Source organism: Histoplasma capsulatum, genomic scaffold (genome assembly GCF_000149585.1).
Source record: "Histoplasma capsulatum NAm1 scaffold_11 genomic scaffold, whole genome shotgun sequence".
Lineage (NCBI taxonomy): Eukaryota > Fungi > Ascomycota > Eurotiomycetes > Onygenales > Ajellomycetaceae > Histoplasma > Histoplasma mississippiense.
This window is the reverse complement of record NW_001813972.1, coordinates 579,600-600,526: the sequence shown is the minus strand read 5'-3', so window position 1 is coordinate 600,526 and position 20,927 is coordinate 579,600. Positions and strand designations below refer to the sequence as shown.

Below are 20,927 nucleotides of genomic sequence, written 5' to 3'. Positions count from 1 at the left end.
CCCTTGTCAGCCACAACAATCAGGTGATTGGATTCCACGCAGGCACTACCTAGGTACGGAGTACACTTGGTGCTTCCCGGTTAAGCCTCCACGGGATTGGCCATGTAGGCCAGTTTATTCGTGGGACAACTGCTGCCTCGGCAGGTACTTGACCCTGAATTTTTTTTTTCGCCCCTATTTGGCGTTTATCCCTGGGTTTCCTACAGATTGCATTTCTTTTGTTGTTCTTGTGCTCAAATTCGTTCGAATTCCAGGAAATGCATTAGCGTTCGAACCAGCCCATGGCGGGGCTTGGCGCCACGCTTTTTGTAGCGTCATCTTATTGTTCGAGTTAACTATCCACTAGTTAGGGCATACCAAGTGAAGGCCCCTCCGGAGCTCACCATGCCACGGCATGCCCTTCACCGCTGGCTCGCACTCCGCTCCTCTCATGGGGACTTCTCCTGGTACCACAGGCGTTTCCAGCATGCAGATGCGAGGCTCACCTGTGTCTGTGGACACAACAAGAGCCCAGAACATTTGGTGCTCTGTCGACACTCACAGAGGCACTTTCTTCACTGGCCCAAGAGGCCAGCAGCACGGCCACACAACCGGGCGACGGCGTTTGCCTATCTAGGGTCTCTGACCCCTACAGACTTTGTAGAACTGCTGGACTGCACGCAGTTCTACACACGGTACTGCACAAGGTAACGCAGCCGGCTGGCTGCAAACCATCTGACAACCCCCGCAGCAGTTCCACGAGGCCGGCCTGCTGAGTACACCCACGGTAGCTAGTGCAACTGCCAGGGACATCACAGTCTATGCAGACAGTACAGATAGCACAACTAGGCTCATCTGTCTCAATTAGCTGTGGTGTAATCAGTACAGTCTACGTGTCTGACTCAGCTGATATGGTTTTGACTGCCGGCATTGTATCTACGCGTGCTCTGCTTTGTTTTCCTCTCGTTTGCCTTTGTCTCTATCGGCTCAAATGCTTCTTCTTCCTTCTTTTCTTTGCTCTCTCTGTCATTCTCTGCTCTTTTCCTGTCACAACCTTCTTCAGTGCTCTCTCCTCTCTTTTCCCCCGGGTCTGTGCCAGGTCACGTGACTACAAGGTGTTGCAGATGACACAGTCTTTCCTTCACCTCTCTCTTTTATTCTTTTCATTTCAGAACACACACTTTCCCTCTCTTTCTTTCATTATTTATCTTGTCTGTCTTTCTTCTGATGTTAGAAGCACAGACAGCTTTCTAATCAACTGAGAGAGGTATCCCTCTCTGCTCACTATAAAGCCTTCCAGGCATGGCAGCGGCGGTCCCCTTAGGGAACCACACTATAGCCCCACCATGAATGGCCATACGTCGGGCCGGAAGTGGATGCGCAGCTCAGAAAAATCCTTTGCAATGAGCTGAGTCTTCTCAAGAGTTGCCACCGGGATTCTGTTTTCTCTCTCTCTCTGTGTACATAGAAATCTCTCCAGCGTAGCACGTCTCCATGCCCTTCGGGAGGCTTCTGAAACACGGGCGTTGCCCGTGTTTTCTCCGGGACGTTAAAACTATACATACATACATACATACATAAAGAATTCACAGAAAGTAGCCACTGCCTTTTCAATGGTCAGAGTGTTGTGTATGCCTCTGTTGCTTGATGTGATCGCCCAACCTGTCCTGGTGGGCTTCACCTTCAACACATTGACCACATCCCCCACCCTCTGAATGTTTGCAATGATTGTCTGCTGCATAGCATATGGCTGTAGCTGGGTGATCTGTTTCTCTGACTGAAAAGTAATAAGGACTTGTAAGTCCTCTTGCTGTTTTATGCCCTCTGTGAGGCCTCTTGACTGACTGGTGCTTTTGAGCTGCAGGCTAGCTCCACTAGCCCTGCCTGCTGGGGAAGCCGCAGTCTTGACAGAGGTAACCTCAGAGAGGGCAGAGGTTTTCCCTCTCTGAGCAATATTCACTCAGATAGTCGGCTTCCTCACAGCTGTCTTTGCTGCATTTGACTGTGGATGAGTATTTAGAGCAGCATTCTCTCTCAGAATTGATGCTGCATTCAGATCTGCTATCACATACTTGACAAATCTCTCACAGAAGATTCAGACAAAGTTCTGACTGATTGACTGCTTCTTCTTCTCAACTCAGCTGTTCAAAGTCTTCATCAATTTGATGAGTGTCTTCTGCTGCAGATTCTGTTGCTGCTGAGCCTCCTCAAACAGCTTCTGCAGCTGAGAGGTGGCTGTGGGCATGCTGTTACTGATTTCTTTGAAAACTGAAGAAGGCATTGTGACAGTCTTCCTCTGCCTCTTGCCAGTCTTTTCAGTGATAAAATTGGCTGGTGACTCTAGCTCCGGTGGCATAATGTAGGCTGTGTCAATGTCCTTGAGCGGATAGGAGGGTGTTGAGGGCTCTATGACCACTCAACCTATGCAGTACACACACATAGAGAAATCACAGAGAGTGTGTGATGATATTGAACAGGTTGGGGGGTTAAAATTATACGAAAAACAGTTGGAAAAGTGGAAAATTCAAATGTACCCATACGTTCGTGGGTAGTTGTAAGGATGACATGAGTGTGGAGCATGGAGTAGAAGAACATTGAGAATTATGCAGAGTCATAATGACAGAAACAAGTGAATGCAGAAAAGAAATTGATTGTATAAATTAATTACTAATAAATGCTAATCTGTCACGTATATCATTTATGAATAACAAATGCTATATGCAAACATCAGTGATAGTAAAAAATGATCATAAGATTTTTCATACTTATTATTGATTTATAATTAATTGACAGATTCAAATTGTACTTATTCATCAGAAAACTCAGAATGAATTAATATTGAGAATTAAAAATGAAGAGAATGATTTTTTAAATTAAGATTTTATTTTATTAATTAATTCACTCATCAATTCATTCATCATTTGATCTGTCTCTCTTCTAAAGAGCAGTCAAAAAAATTTTCATTCAATTTAAATTATATTTTATTTGATGATTTTGAAATTTTTCAATCTTCAATCAGTATAGACTGAGAAGTTCTTATCCACACATGCAGAAAAATGAAAGTGTGTATCAATTCTGATAAATGAACAATATCTTCACAAAAAATGTCAGCATATTTCATCATAAATTCAATATATATAAAATTCACTGATTTCAGAAATGCTGAATATAATTGCTGATAATAATTATAACAACAATATATTTCTTATTTGTGATTTGAAATCAAATCAATCTGACAATGTCTTTCACACAGAATTCATCTAAAATGAGTTTTTTGATTATTTTTTTTTTGAATATATTGATTTTTCTTGATGGGTTTGAAGGGCTTCTGTAAGCAAGTCCATTGAAAAAACATATCATTCAGATAATAAAAGAAAGCAGAGAAAGTAATTAATATAAAAAGATTGAAATGAAGCAGTGTAAATAAAAATATGTGAATAAATAAAAATGTGTGAGTGTAAGCAGCGATGTTGGAAATGGCTGCTTATATTTCGGTTGGTCCTTAGGACTCTACGAGGATCAAGCAGTAGGAGATAATACAGTGATATATCGGAGAGGATTCGGATCAAGTAGTTAGGTATTGAGGGTGTAGAACGTAGGGGTCAGATTATAACAGAATGATCCGCTGGTCCCTAGAAGGTTGGACCAGCTGCTAGCTATATACACGCAGTATTGTAAGCAGATCAAACTTGATATGATGTAGATGGCGTAGTATGATGCAAGTGGCAAGATAATGCCTTGATTTCAAACCTGATATTGACGTTGGTGGTGCTATGTTCGGCGATGTCATATCTTTAGGGCTATCGCTAATTCCGGCCTAGCACTGGCACCTTAGTGCGGGTTTCTTACAGTGAGTAAATAAAAATGTTTGAAGACAGTAGAGACAGTATCACTAAGAGTGAATGAAGAACATGATTCAAAAAAGCTGAAGACATTGAATTTATACATTGTAAGAAGTAGAGCATCATTGTGCCACAATTAGACTGAGCATTGATAGCTCACAGATACAACATCGCGACTATCACTCTTTTAAAAATGTATGTGAAAAATGGCTGTTAAAGAGATTTGGGGTGTGATATTGAAATAAAAGCGGTGTAGGTTTTGAGTCACGTGTCAAGGAATGAGCTTAAAACAGCAACAAAAATGGGATGCTCTGAGTGGCCGCACCCCCATCTTACAGACTATCCCCTCGTCCGTAGGTTTGTGCAAAATTAGCGTGGTTTCATTAGTGTATATTATACGAGATCTCATTGAATAATCAGTGTATTTTTGAGTATTCATTGGTATTAGTGTAATATATAAACCCTAATTAATGATCCGCGTAAATAGATATTAGGATATACTATGAAATTCCGCACAACATTGAGTTTTCAAACATAAGGGGGTATTTTGACACTCTGAACAGCCAGAATTTGATCTCTCTATCTTTTTATACTTCTGCTGGCCAATCTTTCGTTTATATTGACACCAGGCACAAACATACTGCTTTGGAAGAGGAATCCATTGATGATTTAGATTAGAATTTGATCATTCCCTTGGTAGATTATCATGAATCCTAGATGTGAATTCAAAGAGTTCCTGGTAAAGCTTCTCATGAAAGCTTATATGAGAAGGAAGATCCTTCACTGGAATCCCCTACTGCTTCATATATAAATATTGAAGCCGGTATGCATTAATAGCTGCGGGATCAATAAGCCAGTAGAGAATAGGAAGCCAGGTGTGATAGGTGACTCTATGACTAGTATATGCTGCCTGGTATTGATTTGCTAGGTCTACCTCATTCATATGATGATTATAATCATCTATAATCAATGGGATTTTCAGCTTCTTTTGTGGTTGATCTTCAAAGACTTTTCTAACAATATTGGCATTGGTTGAGAGTTCCCCTGGGCATTTATGAGTACATTCAATAACTGCGTTCAATGAATGAATCGTAGTTAGTGCCAATACCATATTATTATCTTGCCAAGCAAGACAGAGAACATTCTCTTTTTCAATGGCATGCAGGGTATTCCAGGGTATGGAATTTGAATGCTCTCAAAGCTCACCTAGTACTGCTGGAACCTGGTTTGGATGAGTGGTTCCACATGCTCCATACCTCTGTTGATGTAGTTCTTTGAATAAAGGAACTGATGTAAAGTAGTTATTCATATAAATTGAATAGAATATGACCAGCTGTGAGATAGAGATTTCATTAGGCGTGGCATTCGGTGTAGCATTCAGGGGGGTGATATTCGGGTTGATATTAGGGCCAATATTATGGGTGATATTAGGGTCGATATTAGGGGTAGCATTCAGCATGGTATTCAGCGTATTCAGCGTGGATACCATAGGAAGCCGCTTCACCAGATTCACCACCATAGATCCGGTTTTTGTTAACATAGAGAATTGAAACATAGGCATTATACCTTGCCGGCGGCTAGACCAGGAAAAAGACCATAAATAGCTATGTTCTGCTAGGCCAAATATCTTATATCCTCAAGGAATTGGTTTATTAGACATCTTGTATGTATGTTGACTCTGTCCAAAGCATTTAACCATAATCTCATCAATGGAAATCTTAGAGCCAGGGGTATAGTATTTTCAGCATGTCATATGAAACTTAGTAGCTAATGGCTCTACCTTATACCACCAATCCTTATTTTTGGCCTCCGGGCGGCGGGCCTCATGAGGGTTAGATATATGGATATATCGTTTAATTTGTTTGAAACGCGTATGGGTCATATAGGATTGAATGGAATGAATAGAGCCTTGTTTCAGATCATTCCACCAGTATAGATCAGTTTGATGGGATTTATGAACTTCCATATAGAGAAGAATGCCTATAAAGACCTTTATCTCCACTGGATTGATATTTTTCCATGAACATTGCTGAATAGAAGGCTTTGAGAATATAGATATTTCAGAAATCTCTATATCTATATCTTGAGCTTTCTCATTCTCCTCCATTTCTGAAAGCTCTGGAGCTTCATCATCAGTATCTCTAGTATCTCTCTTTAATTTTACATAGAGATTAGTAGAATTACTGATATTTTGAAAGCATTCCTCAAAGAAGAATAAGGTAAACAGGGTGTATGAACTGCTAATATTGATATTTGCAGAAATATTGAGAATTGGATCTCATGAGGTAGGCAGTATTGGGTGGAATTTCACTGATTCTAGAGGTGGAAGTTCTGCAATAACCTCCTCAACAGGCCGTTTTCATTTTCTTGATGTTTTTGTATGAACTAGAGAATGAATTAGTTAGCTAGGTCATTTGAATTGATTAATATAAGGAACTCACCATTGGATTTAGTAGGTTTCTCAGTGGATTCCACGTTCGCAGGTTTGGGGGGTTCCATATTCGCGGGTAGAGGGATAGGTGGGTGAATATATGAGAATCAGGCAGGCAGGCAGACAGGCAGGGCTTCAAACGCGTTGAATTCCATACACATTCTTAAGATTTACATGGGATCTTCAATCAGTGGATCTAAATGACCAATTATTATTCACATAAAATTATATAGGATTCTATTGGTTATGCCCAGGGCGCCGGTGCAGAATTCCATACACTAATTGAAACCACGCTAATTTTGCACAAACCTACGGACGAGGGGATAGGTACCGCCTAAAGATCAGCCGCCGTCACATGATATATACCCTCATAACCCACGACGCCTTTAGTATGGGTCCAATTTTGGTTGGGTCATTGACCAGATATTTATAATTACATTTTTAGTGATTGAATATATAACTCTGAAGCTTACTACTCTGATATTCCTTATTTATATTAATATAATATAATGTTGACAAATGACCTAGCTAGATGTTAAAGTACATATCTATATAGTATGATATATTGTTGATATTTGATGAAGGGGGTTGCTCTTTGTCCCATTCTAGATATTTTATAACTCTATGTATGTTCGTCGATGCACTGTAGTTATATATATATGCAAGCTGATTAGTTAGCTTTAATCCCCAGCCTTTTCTTTCTCTTTACCCGCAGGTCACTAAGACATGGCGCAAAGAAAACGCGCCCAGTTACGACCTCCCTAATAGTTCCTGCGGAGACGATAATCCACAAAATCAATACACAGAGTGACAGGATCTATTAACAAGTTAGAGTGAGTCTGGAATGTTTGTCTGATGATAGTTCCAACAAGGGATGACACATACTGTACCAAGCACTTTGAAAAATTGAGACGGCATTTCTTTCGCCATCAATATGGTGCAATTAGCATAAACGCCCAGCGGGAATATGGAGGCCCACCATCCCATTGAAAACGGAATTCGCTTGCATTGAGCAATAGAAATAATCGCAGAAAGCATCCACAGGAGCCCGAACCCCCAGAGAATCAATGCGATCATGAATCCGACTGCATAGAATACGTCACCAGCAGTTGCATCAAGGGTATTATTCAGTGGGAAGAATTTCTTCGCATCAACACCGAGTTTTAGGATGCTGAGATGAAATCAGCTTTTCAAATGCCACAATCGCTCAAACCAGCAAGGGGACCTATAAGTTGTTTCTAAACAAGAACAGACTTGGGAAATTAACTCACACAAAACCCCCTTGACCCATTGGTCCAAGAGGAATGCAAGTACTGACGATCATGGCTTTTGGTGGTAGCTTGTACAGCGCCAGCCTCTTAAAATATACCGCGAGGATTATCATGGAAAATAATATCCCCAGGCCCCAGAGAATATACGAAGCTAGAAAAAAAAAGGTAAATTTCTCAATAACCCAATGCATCCTCAACATCAAAATCACGGATGAACGTGAAATGTACGAACCTATGATTGTCCACAGACTAAGTTGTGGCGTTGGTAGGTAATCGGCTACAACTGCACCGGTAGACGCCGCAACGATCGTACTGACGACGGGCAACAGCCATACCGCGGTCATTGAAGGTAAATCCGTTTGTCTCCCAGGTATCATTCTGTCCACAATCCAATTAGCCCACGGTAGCTTGAAAAAGAAAAAATGTCGACCAGGATGTAGAAGGCTAGAAATCAAGAAATATAGCCTTACTGGATACGTACAACATAAACGGGAAGCCGACAGCACACGTCAAGGGAAATGACGGAGTCGACTATCCATAATGCCCAGGTGACTATCTGTACCCAATTGCCCCACACAGGCGAACACACAAGAGAAATCATCGATACGATGGTGGAAAACCCCATCGGAAATGTCCCGATGAAAAGCGACTGAACCTGGTGTTTGAGCATAACACGCCAGATCTCCGGCCAAATCGTATATCGCAAGATGGAGATTGTCAGAAACGTGCTGAACAAAATTGTATTGAGCCCAAAAATGACAACAGATATCCAGTAGAGCCACACTCCGTTGTATGGGAGATTGAAGAGAAGGATAGAGACTATCCCAGTCCCCATATTCACGGTGAACCATCTGCATATAAAGCGGGAGAGATAAGAGACAAATTAGCGAAAGGTTTCCTTTTCGGTTTGGCAATAATGGCATTGCGAGAACCCTCATCCTTTCTGAGTGAATCGAAGCTTGATCAACCAGCACAGAGAGGTAAATTCGATGAAAGAAGGGGGACGTACGAAGGTGTAAAATTCCGTACTATTTTCCTCCACCCCTGATCATTTTTGGATAGTGCTTCAAAGTCGCCATCGGATAGTTGGTTTTCCGGATCTCTAGTATTTTCTCCCTGACTCTCTTTGCCGACATTATTGTCCACATTGCCATCTGGGCATATGCTGTCACCACTTTTCACACCAGTGTCTTCCTGGGAGAGATGAGATGAGTTGACCATTCGCGATGGGCAACTTTTGTCGCAGCACGAAGACATTTGCTTTTATTTCTTTTAATTTTTTATCTCTCCTTTTCTCACCACTTCCTTGCCTTCTCGGCCAGATACAAAAAAAAAAAAAAATAAACGTGCAATCACGCCCAGAATCGCATTCCCATGTCCATGTGGCAATTACCTGACACAGTGAGAACGTGATTTTTCGAGGGGAAAGGGAATGTATATATGAATAGAAATAGCTGCTTCAAAATGAGCTGCGACTGCAGTGGGCCCGGAATGAATATTCTCAAATCTTCCAGCTGAAGTTGCATGGAATAAATCGCCATGAAGGGAAAACCTTCGGATTGAGTGAACCATGGCTGGTCATGGTTCTGTTATACAGGCCATTGGGCTAGATTTGAGTTGTATTACGTCATCGAACTGGTGGTCACTAGTCCACTACAGGCATGATGGAAAACGGTCATCGTGAGTTGGAAAATGGTTGGAGAAACAGAGCGATCTGATTTGGACCCAGGAATCTCCTGTGGAACCCAGACCCGTCATCCCCAAAAAACTCTAATCCTTTAATATATGTGCCATAGTATGAAAGTTTTTTTTATCAACCATGGTTCCAAAAGCGCGAGCGAAAATTGTGGACATCGCGCTCAACTTTGCTTGTCTGACCCACAGCGGACGGGTGTCATGATTCCATAAGTAATGAAGTAGTTAGTACAATTTCCGAAAAATTCTGATTAGTATATACAATGCAGAGGATCCTTAAACCGAAATATAACCTCCCAAAAAATAATGAATCAAGCTTTAGGTCCGAACAAGGCTTCAACCGTATTATACGTATATTTCAAATCCATATGCCAGTAGTCTGTGCTCGTTGCTTTCGCAATCAGCCACGCCTCATCCAGTGCGTCCACAACCTCCTTGGGTAACGGCCCTTTCTCCATATCCGCTAAATTCGCCTGCAGCTGCTCAAAGCTGCCCACGCCAATGATAATTCCATCGCGCGATGACGGTCCGATTCCAATATTCAACGCAGAGTGATGATGCACCCAGCGGAGTGCGGTCTCGACTAGCGTTAGATTATGCTTCTGCACGACCGGCTCAATGATACGCAGAGCGTCGAGGTTCGCATCTCTGAAGTATCGTTTGCGGTACATAGCGCCTAAGGACGGGTTCGCAAAACGGCCGGTAGGTGGCATCTCGGTGGTTTTGTATTTACCGGATAAGAGGCCACCGGCTAGTGGGTTGTAAATTACCACGTCAATACCGTAGCGTCTGCAGGCGGGAATGAGTTCTGATTCAATCGAGCGGGCTGGAAGGCAGTTAGTGGGGCTTTGATTCCATCTGTGTGACAAAGCAGGGAAAGGAAAAAGGAAACGATGGACTTAACTGATGGCATTATACATTGCCTGATAGATTGTTGGTCTAACCCAACCGCGCTCATTGCACATAGTGACGATCTCCGCAACTTCAAAAGCTGCATAATTACTCAATCCAAGCTGCACAAATTTCCCTTCCTTATGGAGCTCGTTGACAGCCTCTAACGTCTCTGCGAAGGGACCGATCTATCCGCTGCATGCAGATAAAAAATATCCACGCAATCTGTTTGCAACTCTTTTAGGGACTGATTGAGTTTCTCTTTCACAACATAGCGTGGTGATGGCCTGGTTCTTTAGGATACCATTTGGTCGCTATGTTGAGGCCCCGCTCCTTCCAGCCCGCTTGGGCTGTAAAGGCTTCCTGTTTCCCGTCAACGTAGGTGCGGGCAGTATCAATTTCGTTATAGCCTTGCTGCTGGAAATAGTCTAGACTTTTTTTGTAGTCATCTAGGGAAGTGATGCGTGCGCCTGCTTCAGTATCAGGACCAAAAGTCATCAAACCCAGAATGACGCGAGGTTTGACATTCTGCACGATCAGAGGCATATTGATAAGTGGAAAAGTGGGAGGTGACGAGAGTTCGAACTGTGTTCAGTGTAGTTGCTGGATTTCCGACAGCAGTTTGATCATGTTGCGGGATATTGGATCTATAATCTTTGTTGGAATTTATATGCGGGGTAATTGTCAAGGGCCAGGCATAAGGTACGGGGAAAAGTCAGCCCGTGCCCGTCGCAGAGGGCGGAAAATAAGGCGGAAAATAAGCTTCGCGCGGAACAGCGCCAAGATATTTCTCGATCAAGGACTAAGCGCGTGCATGATTTTCGCACGTTATTTCATAATAATATTGAAAGGACACCTGGCGAGTGATTTTGTAAAGCATTGAAGCGTTAGTAGCTGTTGAGCAGCCACTTAGGCTTTAAGAAGCCAGCACTCCACAGATGTGAAGGAAGCTAGGCACAACCACGAAACATGTTAAAAGGCATATTTTATCAGCAATATAAGATAAGGATGCGGGATCCTTGATTAGGACAGTCTCTGTTTTGTAAACCCTTTGTATCCTGCGATAGCGCTACTGCATAGTTACGTTCCACAGTCTCAGTGTCGCCTACAATGCACTTCCTGTAATTGGCTAGTATGCATTCTTTAGAATCTGGATACGGCGTGTGCACCGTCTGCTGGAAATTTCTTGACCAAAGGCGGTTTTTAGAACTGCCAGTCTGCCATCGATCACAAGATCTTCTCTTCGCTTCGGATGTCCTTGATAGGTCAGTGGAACTTAGAGGTTGCTGAAGTGACTATCGTCATTAGCTGATTTTATCTTTCCTGGCCACATATATCTGAGCCCCTATATGGATGGAAGCTTCCGGCGACGTCGCACTTTTCTTTTTTTCCATTTGCCTTTGTCTCGTTGAATGGGTCATATCCGGCGAAGTCATCGGTTGATGACGGTCCGACAGATGCTTTCCGTCAGTTTTGCGAGAGAGCTGGGATTTTCAAGATATCGCCTTTCGCTCTCCAGGTATTTCACGCGATTGGATTTTCTTCAGGGCTGCCACAGGATCGAGCCGGGGAGGATCGTGAAATTCGCGCTTTCCTAGAAGCAGTTGCGCGGAAAATTTGGAAGTAAATTTAACGTCTTCTAGGCTGTGGTAGCCTTGCACAGATTCAACAAGAACGTGTGATAGCCTTACCTCCCCAGCCTGGCAGCAAGTTGTGTCGCCATATATCTATGGTGATTCAAGTCGTCGATTTCGAGAAGGTAGGCGATTCCCAGCGCACACTAATGCGGTTTTATGCGTTGTACAAGTCGTGGCAGGGTGCGCGGGATAGCGGTATCGGAGGGTGGGCACGGCGAAGGGGTTAGCTTGTATGGTACAGGATCACCATATATGTTTCTAATAATATTGTGCTGATATTCTTCACCTGCAGGACACCAATCTGTGCAGCTTTCGCCACGCTTTTACCACGCTTTTAGTCATCTCGCTTAGTTTTTTTTGTCAATGGACCAACACTAACGCGTCGCGACTAGAGTGGTCATGGCGATGAGGGAATTGGTAGATTGACCGATGTGATCGGCCGAAATGCATTCTGAGAGTGTCAAAGGTTGGTCCTCGCTGTTGCGCGAGTAAATAGCTCGTCGGCCGCTCCCTTGATGCACGGAGGGACAAACCCTATTTCTGGGTATTCCGATGTGTAGCATCGCTGGCCTGGACGGTCATGGATGAGTCCAAACCCGCCATTCATCTTCACGGCTGGCGTTCCTCTGCCAGCGACAGAGTCTCGTTGAGGCGTTGAAATAAAATTTATCCAAAACGGCGGGCTCATGCGCGAGGTCACGTTTTTGGCGGGGACACGGATTCAACGACAATGGGCCAAAGAAGCTCAGTAACATCTGATAGTCAATCCAATCCCTCCAAAAATAAGGGTTATGAACCTGTGCAAGTGTCGTTCGTTTTATCATCAATTTGCAGAGACCACTCATATATATGCATGAATATATGTATGGACTCTGCATACATACGTTCTAAACCACATTCAATGCACTGGACACAGAGATCCGCTATGCTATAGCGACAACCAGTTGATGTTGGGGCAGTCACCCTGATCATTGTTTGTCGTGATGACCAGTAATTTCTTCGCACAATTTCGCGCTTTGGTACAATGTGTTTGACGCCTTCTCATCTCCTGACAGCCCACGATCTTTCACTACTTTCTGGGCAAGGCGTATATCGATTCGACTATCGAAAAGCTCGTATCGAATAGCGGTTCTGCGTGTGTGTAGGCAAATAGAGGACAATCAGATGCTCTCAGTAGAGATTTTCTTTTAGAACATCTGAGTTTTTTTTTTTTGTCTTTTGAACACTCCTTTGGCGATAGTAAATTTTTATTTATTTAATTTCGGATACTCCGTACTCCGTAGAGTGGTTCATATTTGTTGAGCATTAAGGGCCTGTTCAGTGTGGCTGTGTGTACTCATTCTTTTTGTACAGATCTCCACTTTTTTTAAAAAGTACAGCTCAATATGACAACTGTTCAGTAAGTAGAACAGCTGTACTAATATTACAGCTTCTTTTTACAAAATACAGATGAAAAAAATCAAATATTTGATGAATTAAACAACTGTATTCACATATTTTATCAAGATCATATAAATAAACAATATTTAACTTCAATGATATGTAATAGTGTAGAATAATGTAGAATAGTATTCATAATGAAAGTAATCCATTAATATTGATTAAAAAAAAGTTTGCAAAAACATATTTTTTTGACATGAAATTTAGAATCAATTTAAAAAAAAATATATTTTTGCAAGTTTCTTATTTCATCATACAAAAGATTGATCAGTGAAGATTAATATGAAAAATAATTAATAATAAAATAATGAGATGAATAAACAGATTCTACAAATCATAATTCAATAATATATCAATTTTCATCAACAATTGTTTGTCAAAATAGCCATGAATTTGATGATGAGAATCTTTTTAATATCATAAAAAAAAGTATTATATAAAACATCTTTTATTAATATTTTATATATTATACAGCTGCTGAATTCAAATATTCATTTTAATTATATTAAAAATATTACACATTTTTATTGAAAAATATTTATGTAATTCATTATTCTTTTTAAAAAATATACAATTATGTTTGAATCTGATGTTATGAATGTGATAAAGATGAAAGAAAAAGTAATGATATTTCTCTATATTATTATACAAAAATTTTCATATTGAAATGTGAAAAAATTTGAATATTTATTTGATACAATTTCAAAATAAAAATTAACTTCTCATATAATCATTATATAATTTTTATTATTTTGAAAATATTCATTCATTTTACATAAAATATTTTATGAGATGTTAAATGCATTTTGTATACTTTACAATCAACTTATATAATTATCAAAATCTTTTATGAAATATAATGAAGATTTGTTCAATGATAGTTTTAAACAATGATCATTTTTTAAAAATTGTATTGAAATTTTAAATGATATTCATTTTTCAATATTCATTTTTATGATGAATTAGCATCTGTTAATAATTAATTTACACAATCAACTTCTCTTTTGCATTTACTCATCTCTGTTATTGCATTTCATATTTATATAGCTTTTAATGATTTTTTTATATAACTTCTTCTGCTTCACACTCTGTATTTGTATAATTTTAATGATTTTTTTATATAATTTTTAATGTTCTTCTACTTCATCCTCCACTGTGAAATAGCTTCTGATATTCTTTCATTTCAAATTTTTTTTTATAAAAACCCTCTTCATATAATATTTTCTTCTGATCTCTTTTCTCTTTCTTTTCTTAATCAATTTATAATCTGTATTTAAAATAGTGTTAGATTGTTAATTAAAATACATTTATTATATTATGAATTGATTCATCTGTATCAGTCTGAATGCTTTATGTTTATGATTGCATCCAGGTATTTATATTAAGAAATAAATTATCAAATCTTCATAAAACTATGTTGTTGTGATAACATCTGCAATTTCTAAAGTTCTACAAAGCTGCATCACTGTGATAATGCTGCAAAGAACTCTGAGCATTTAAAAACTTCATAATCGTATGTCTGTGAACAGATCAGAGTGTTCATAAAATATCTTCTCTGAAGAACTTAACTTTCTGATCTTCAAGTTATCAGAATCAAAAATTATAACCTCATATGAAAATAAAATGAATTACAAACATCTCTTTATAAGTGAAAACTGAAACTTCATAGAAGATAACACTGAGCTTCATAACTTTCTTCAGCAGCAATTCTTACAGATGACAAAGCTTCAATAATAATTGAATTATCTGAATATGAATATATCAGAAACCATATAAGTCTTAATACTTTTTATATATAAAAGAAAAAAACACCTTTCTCTTCTCAACAAGTTCATGAGAGAGCTTTCAATCTATCTAATTTGAAAATGAAAAACAAAAGTCAAGCTTGAAGAAAATGAGTCTGTGATAAACTCTCTGCTCTCACAAATCTGCTATATTTATAATCAGCTAGAAGAAGACATTTTAATGAAGTTTCAATTTTGAATCAAATCATGCACACATAAAATGTGTATTTCTGAAGAAGTTTTCTATCAATTAAATGTTCTATTCTTGAATTCTACACTGCAAGCACATACAATGCAGTGATTAAATAGAAACTGTCAGAGAAATACTTCTTTAATGAATTATCTGCCTGATTTTGATAGTAAAATCTATAAAGCAGAAGGACAGAATTGAAATGATGCTGTGAAAAATAATCTTTTAAATCAATACATCAACTTTGAACTGTTTAAACTTTCCATTTTACATTTTATATCTTTATGTTACCACAACTACTGCACCCACTTGCATCAACTTGACAACAATCTTATATGTTTCAACGCTATACAAGAAAGCTGTAACAATCATAGACAGAACTTTACATCTACCAGTGCATTAATTATACCAACCACCTCTGTAAACATCATGAATTAAACTTCTCATGTAAATACAGAATGATCAAAGATATCTGATCTCTTCAGATGAAAGTTACTGATTAAATCATTCAAAAAATTTGCATTTATTGAAACAGATCAGAGCATTTTGCAAATCAATACATCAATGCAATGAGCTTAGCTTCTACACTATATAAACACAACTACATCTACAAATGAGTAAGAACAGAGAAATAAAAAGCTCTCAATCTAAAATATAGATGAGAGTTTAAGAAGTAAGAAGCAAGCTGAAAGTTTGAGTAAAAAATGCAAATGAATGCAATCACAATCTCTATCATTGTGAATAGTCTAGTCAATGTATGAGCAATAATAGACAGTGGGTTCCTTAACTACACTGTTATAAACACTTAGTTGATTGAAAAGTATAAGCTTCAGTGGATCTTCTTTTTTAAACTGTGTAAGCTCAGTAAATTCAATGATCTCAGAGGATTCACCTCCTACAATATGATAAAATTCAACATTTATATAGAAGAATATGAGAAAAAGAATGTTTATATATACAAAATGCAACACCTTGAATATGATTTAATACTCAGTTTGTCATGACTTATAAAATTTGAAACTCTGATAGATGCACACAATTGTTGCTTAATCTTATCAGAAAGCGACCACATTTACAAAAAAATATCAAGAGAACCACTGACTTCATTCAGATAGCAGTGAAAACATTCAAACTACTAATTTATCAAGCATATAAAAAGAAGAATGTTCAAGTATTTATTATTATAATGCACTTATTTATTATTTCCTTATTATATTATCTTTATTTATTCTTACCTCTTTCCATTATGTTCTCACTACCACTATTTATAATGCGTAATGCGGCCACCAGATAGCACCTGGGTGGGGAGATTCAAGATGTGTGAGTTCAAAACTCACAAGGAGACAACATTACATTCAAAATCAACTTCTCAACTTCTAAAATAAAGAAATGTGAATCTGCTAAATAAGTATCTTCAGATGAATCTACTATCTGATTTAATTTATTGTTTCTGAGCTGAAAACCTGTATTGTGAGTATTAAATCCTGTTTTTCATTAATTTTTTTATGTACCTATTATATTTTTGACATCATTCAACACTAAGCATTCCTCCTGTATAACCAACTCTTGTCTGTATTTAACATTACACAAGGGCTCGTCATAAGCACTGCTTGCATACGTATGTATGTATGTATGTATGTATAGGTTTAACGTCCCGGAGAAAACACGGGCAGCGCCTGTATTTCAGAAGCCTCCCGAAGGGCATGGAGACGTGCTACGCTGGAGAGATTTCTATGTACACAGAGAGAGAGAGAAAACAGAATCCCGGTGGCAACTCTTGAGAAGACTCAGCTCATTGCAAAGGATTTTTCTGAGCTGCGCATCCACTTCCGGCCCGACGTATGGCGCCAAGGACTTCACAGAGAGTAGCCACTGCCTTCTCAGTGGTCAGAGCGTCGCGTATGCCTCTGTTGCTTGGTGTGATCGCCCAACCTGTCCTGGTGGGCTCCACCTTCGGCACATTGGCCACATCCCCCACCCCCTGAATGTTTGCAACGATTGCCTGCCGCACAGCATATGGCTGTAGCCGGGCGACCCGTTTCTCTGGCTGGAGGGTGACCAGGACTCGTGGGTCCTCCTGCTGTTTTGTGCCCCCTGTGGGGCCCCTGGCTGACTGGCGCTTTTGGGCTGCAGGCTAGCTCCACTAGCCCTGCCTGCTGGGGAAGCCGCAGTCTTGACAGGGGTAACCCCAGGGAGGGCAGAGTTTTTCCCCCCTCTGAGCAAACACCCGCCCAGGTAGTCGGCTCCCTCGCCGCTGTCTTTGCTGCATTTGGCTGCGGATGAGTATCCGGGGCAGCACCCCCTCTCAGAATTGATGCTGCATTCAGATCTGCTGTCACATACTTGACAAACCTCTCACAGAAGATTCGGGCAAAGTTCTGACTGACTGACTGCTTGTCCTCCTCAACCCAGCTGTCCAGAGTCTTTGCCAATCTGATGAGAGCCTTCTGCTGCAGGTTCTGTTGCTGCTGAGCCTCCTCAAACTGCTTCTGCAGCCGAGAGGTGGCCGTGGGGATGCTGTCGCTGGCTCCTTTGAGGACTGGGGGAGGCATTGTGACAGTCTTCCTCTGCCTCTTGCCAGCCTTTTCAGTGACAAAATTGGCCGGTGACTCCGGCTCCAGTGGCCTGGTGTAGGCCGTGTCGATGTCCTTGGGCGGACGGGAGGGCGTTGAGGGCTCCATGACCACTCAACCTGTGCAGTACACACACGTAGAGAAATCGCAGAGGGCGTGCGATGATATTGAACGGGTTGGGGGGTTAAAATTATACGAAAAACAGTTGGAAAAGTGGAAAATTCAAATGTACCCCTACGTTCGTGGGTAGTTGTAAGGATGTGTCTGTGAAGTCTTTGACACCACAGAGATCCGGCTATCAGAGTGGTGGTACAATTATGCTGTTTCAGAGGTCTCAGAATTTGTTCAGAACTGGGAAGGAGTAAGAATCCTCACAGACAAGATGATTGAGGGAGAGGTTCTGACTCAGGCAAAGATAAAGCCAGTGAGCTGTTGACCCTCGCGTCATGGAGTGAACCCCAAGACAGGGAAGATTACATGGATTGTCTCCTTCCTTGCCTCAGTAAAAGGCTTCTCACTCTTCAATGCCAGTGAGAGGGCCAGGCTGATTGAGAAACGGCCTTTGACAGTGAGACATAACCCAGGATGCCAGGGGTTCTGCCACCCACCAAAGTGTGCGCGACTGGCAAGATGCTCCAACTGCAGTGAGCCCACAAGCCAGCATGAGGGGCCAACAGGCGCGGAGTGCAAGAGAGCGCCAAGATGTGCCAACTGCTGCCAACCCTACCCAGCTGGGCATCAGCACTGCCCTGCCGCACCCAGGCGCGTGAATGGCACCCTCAGGCGCCTAACTCAAAAAGAGCTAGCAGCTGTTCGCCGCCTTGGCGACAGGTGCCACAGGGATGCTCAGGAGCGGCAACCGCCGCCAGCACAGCCAGCACCAATGGTCGCAGTGGTGGTGCCTCCACCAACCACTCAGTCAACCCAGTCAACACAGCCCGCTGGGCTAGCACCCCGCAAGCGGGCGGCGACTCAGAGTTCCATCAGTGAGGAGGGTGCCACCTGGCAGATGGCCCGCACCAGGCGACGCTCAGCTCGCACAGCAGTGCGGCAGCACAGTCAAGCAGCTAAAGAACAGTCTGACTCCAGCATGCAGACGGCAGGTCTGGAGGCCTTCAACCTCATCCCGCAGGTGGACTTCGGCAGCAGCTCACCAAGTGACTCCTCATGCTAGGACACCAACACCAGCGACGCGGCTGGCGCCGCAGGAACAACCAGCAGGAAAATCGCCCCCTGCAGGTCTTCTGGGCAAATACGGCCAGGGCAGCCCCCTGTCACACAGCAGCTCTGCAGCTTGCCTTCGAGCAGGGCTGTGAAGTGATCTGTATACAGGAGCCATACACACACCCTGGCACCAAGACTTCTAACCACCCAGCGTATGAGTGCTTTGCGCCTATAGACCGTTGGGATGACACTAACCCGGAGCAGCGAGAGGAGGAGAGGCCCCGGGTCATGACATATGTACGCAAGGGCTCAAAGACAAGGGCACAGCAACACCGGTCTGTGCAAAGCAGGGATCTGCTATGGGTCAGTGTAAATGGCTGCCACATTCTCAATGTGTACAGACAGCCTGGGACAGACGCAGTCATGGACTATCTGACCAATCTGAGCCCACCAGCCCGCTGTCTGATAGGTGGGGATATCAACGTAAGGCATGATGCCTTTGAACCAGGGGCAGTGAATCTGCACCGGGGCGGGGAGCTTGTCCAATGGGCCAGTGAACATGGGATGGACTTTGTGGGAGAGATAGGGGTTCCGACTCATGCAGCAGGTCATGTGATTGATCTCACCTTCTCCAATGTGGCCTTTGCTTCCACTACAGTGCGTCAAGATCTACACTGCGGCTCAGATCACCAGTCTATGATCACTATACTGTCAACAACACTTCAAACACAGCTGAGTGATGCTCGGATCAAGATCACAGACTCTCAGCTGAAGCCCTTTGCAGATCTTGTCAGAGGTCTCATGATGAACATGTTTTGCTCAGAGAGGGTTGGAAATATGGCACAGTTTGATGATCTGACTCAGCACTTCACTCAGAGTCTTCTGACTGCAGCTCAGGCAGTCAGTAAGCCAGCTCAATAAAGGCAGATCACAGCCCTCTAATGAATAGCAGACTGCTGAAGAGCACACTAAGAGCTCACTACTCATCAGACAGAAGCCGCGAAGCATCAGTTCAAAAACACAGTGCACAAGATCAAGCATACATACTGAAAGCAGATGATCAATGAAGTCAGAGATGGTAGAGATCTGTACTGAGTGATGGCATGATATAAGCTGAAACTCAACCTCAGAGCACCCCCTTTGGTGATTGAGGATCAGATCATAGAAGAGATAGCTGTCAAAGCTGAAACATTTCAAGAAGCAATTTTGAAGTGATACAACTCAGCTGATGATCTGGAGTATAATTCACTAAATGATGAGCACTGAAACAGCATGAGGAACTTGCTCTGGAACCTCCGGATTGAGATGGAGGAGATGGAGCGCAACATCATTGAGATACAGAGCACCTCCTCAGACACGGATGGAATCACAATGCAGATGCTCAAAGCATGCTGACAGCATGTGTCTCTCTTTATACAGCAGCTATACAACTGCTGCCTCCAGCTCTACCACTTCCCATGAGCCTGAAAACTGGCAGAGATAGCAATGATACTCAAGATGAGTAAGAGAGATAGAAGCTCAGTCCACTCCTGAAGGCTCATTACTCTGTTTTCAGTAATTTTCAAAAGGCTGAAACACATCATTGCAAGGCAACTGGCGTACACGGCACTCATTCACAACATAGTCAGCCCACAGCATAAAGAGATACTGCTCAGATGATTTGCAATGGATCTGATAACTGCTTTCACTCATAAGATGAAGGCAGCCTTCGCACAAAACAAGGAAATGTCCATGGTCACAATGGATGTGCAGGGTGCCTTTGATGTTGTGCTGCGCAGGCGGCTGCTTCAGCAGATGATGCAGCAAGTCTGCATAATCAAAATGCGATTTCAAGTTTTACCACAACAGCTCTGCCAGATACAGAAGAAACAGTATTGATGATAAAGAAGATTTCTATAACATGCCACATTGCATCTGATGTGCTGCTGTGATGATCCTCTTCAGCTGAATGGGAGCTTTGTATTCAGTGAGGAAACTGATGCAGCAAGAGTGGTCTTACTTGCTGCTACAGCTCATGACAGTTTCCTCAC

General features: G+C 41.8%; 6 protein-coding genes across 6 annotated transcripts; 3 read left to right on the top strand and 3 right to left on the bottom strand.

Moving 5' to 3' along the window:
* Positions 1–384: 384 nt before the first annotated feature.
* HCAG_08428 (predicted protein) lies at positions 385–690 on the top strand (the record flags this gene model as incomplete). The annotated part of the gene is made up of 1 exon (XM_001536596.1): positions 385–690. The coding sequence occupies one exon, from the start codon at positions 385–387 to the stop codon at positions 688–690; it is 306 nt and encodes a 101-aa protein (XP_001536646.1).
* Positions 691–6,874: 6,184 nt separating this feature from the next.
* Positions 6,875–8,780, bottom strand: HCAG_08427 (conserved hypothetical protein; the record flags this gene model as incomplete). Its single annotated transcript, XM_001536595.1, has 7 exons — positions 6,875–6,895; positions 6,962–7,069; positions 7,138–7,423; positions 7,524–7,674; positions 7,859–7,901; positions 8,113–8,374; positions 8,533–8,780. The coding sequence occupies 7 exons, from the start codon at positions 8,778–8,780 to the stop codon at positions 6,875–6,877; spliced, it is 1,119 nt and encodes a 372-aa protein (XP_001536645.1).
* Positions 8,781–9,529: 749 nt separating this feature from the next.
* Positions 9,530–10,176, bottom strand: HCAG_08426 (conserved hypothetical protein; the record flags this gene model as incomplete). The annotated part of the gene is made up of 2 exons (XM_001536594.1): positions 9,530–10,044; positions 10,137–10,176. The coding sequence occupies 2 exons, from the start codon at positions 10,174–10,176 to the stop codon at positions 9,530–9,532; spliced, it is 555 nt and encodes a 184-aa protein (XP_001536644.1).
* A 6,871-nt stretch (positions 10,177–17,047) lies between these two features.
* Positions 17,048–17,841, bottom strand: HCAG_08425 (predicted protein; the record flags this gene model as incomplete). Its single annotated transcript, XM_001536593.1, has 2 exons — positions 17,048–17,423; positions 17,504–17,841. The coding sequence occupies 2 exons, from the start codon at positions 17,839–17,841 to the stop codon at positions 17,048–17,050; spliced, it is 714 nt and encodes a 237-aa protein (XP_001536643.1).
* Positions 17,842–18,616: 775 nt separating this feature from the next.
* HCAG_08424 (predicted protein) lies at positions 18,617–20,292 on the top strand (the record flags this gene model as incomplete). The annotated part of the gene is made up of 4 exons (XM_001536592.1): positions 18,617–18,890; positions 19,133–19,801; positions 19,967–19,985; positions 20,169–20,292. 4 exons carry the CDS (start codon positions 18,617–18,619, stop codon positions 20,290–20,292), a joined length of 1,086 nt encoding a protein of 361 aa, XP_001536642.1.
* A 300-nt stretch (positions 20,293–20,592) lies between these two features.
* Positions 20,593–20,775, top strand: HCAG_08423 (predicted protein; the record flags this gene model as incomplete). Its single annotated transcript, XM_001536591.1, has 1 exon — positions 20,593–20,775. The coding sequence occupies one exon, from the start codon at positions 20,593–20,595 to the stop codon at positions 20,773–20,775; it is 183 nt and encodes a 60-aa protein (XP_001536641.1).
* Between the last annotated feature and the right edge of the window lie 152 nt (positions 20,776–20,927).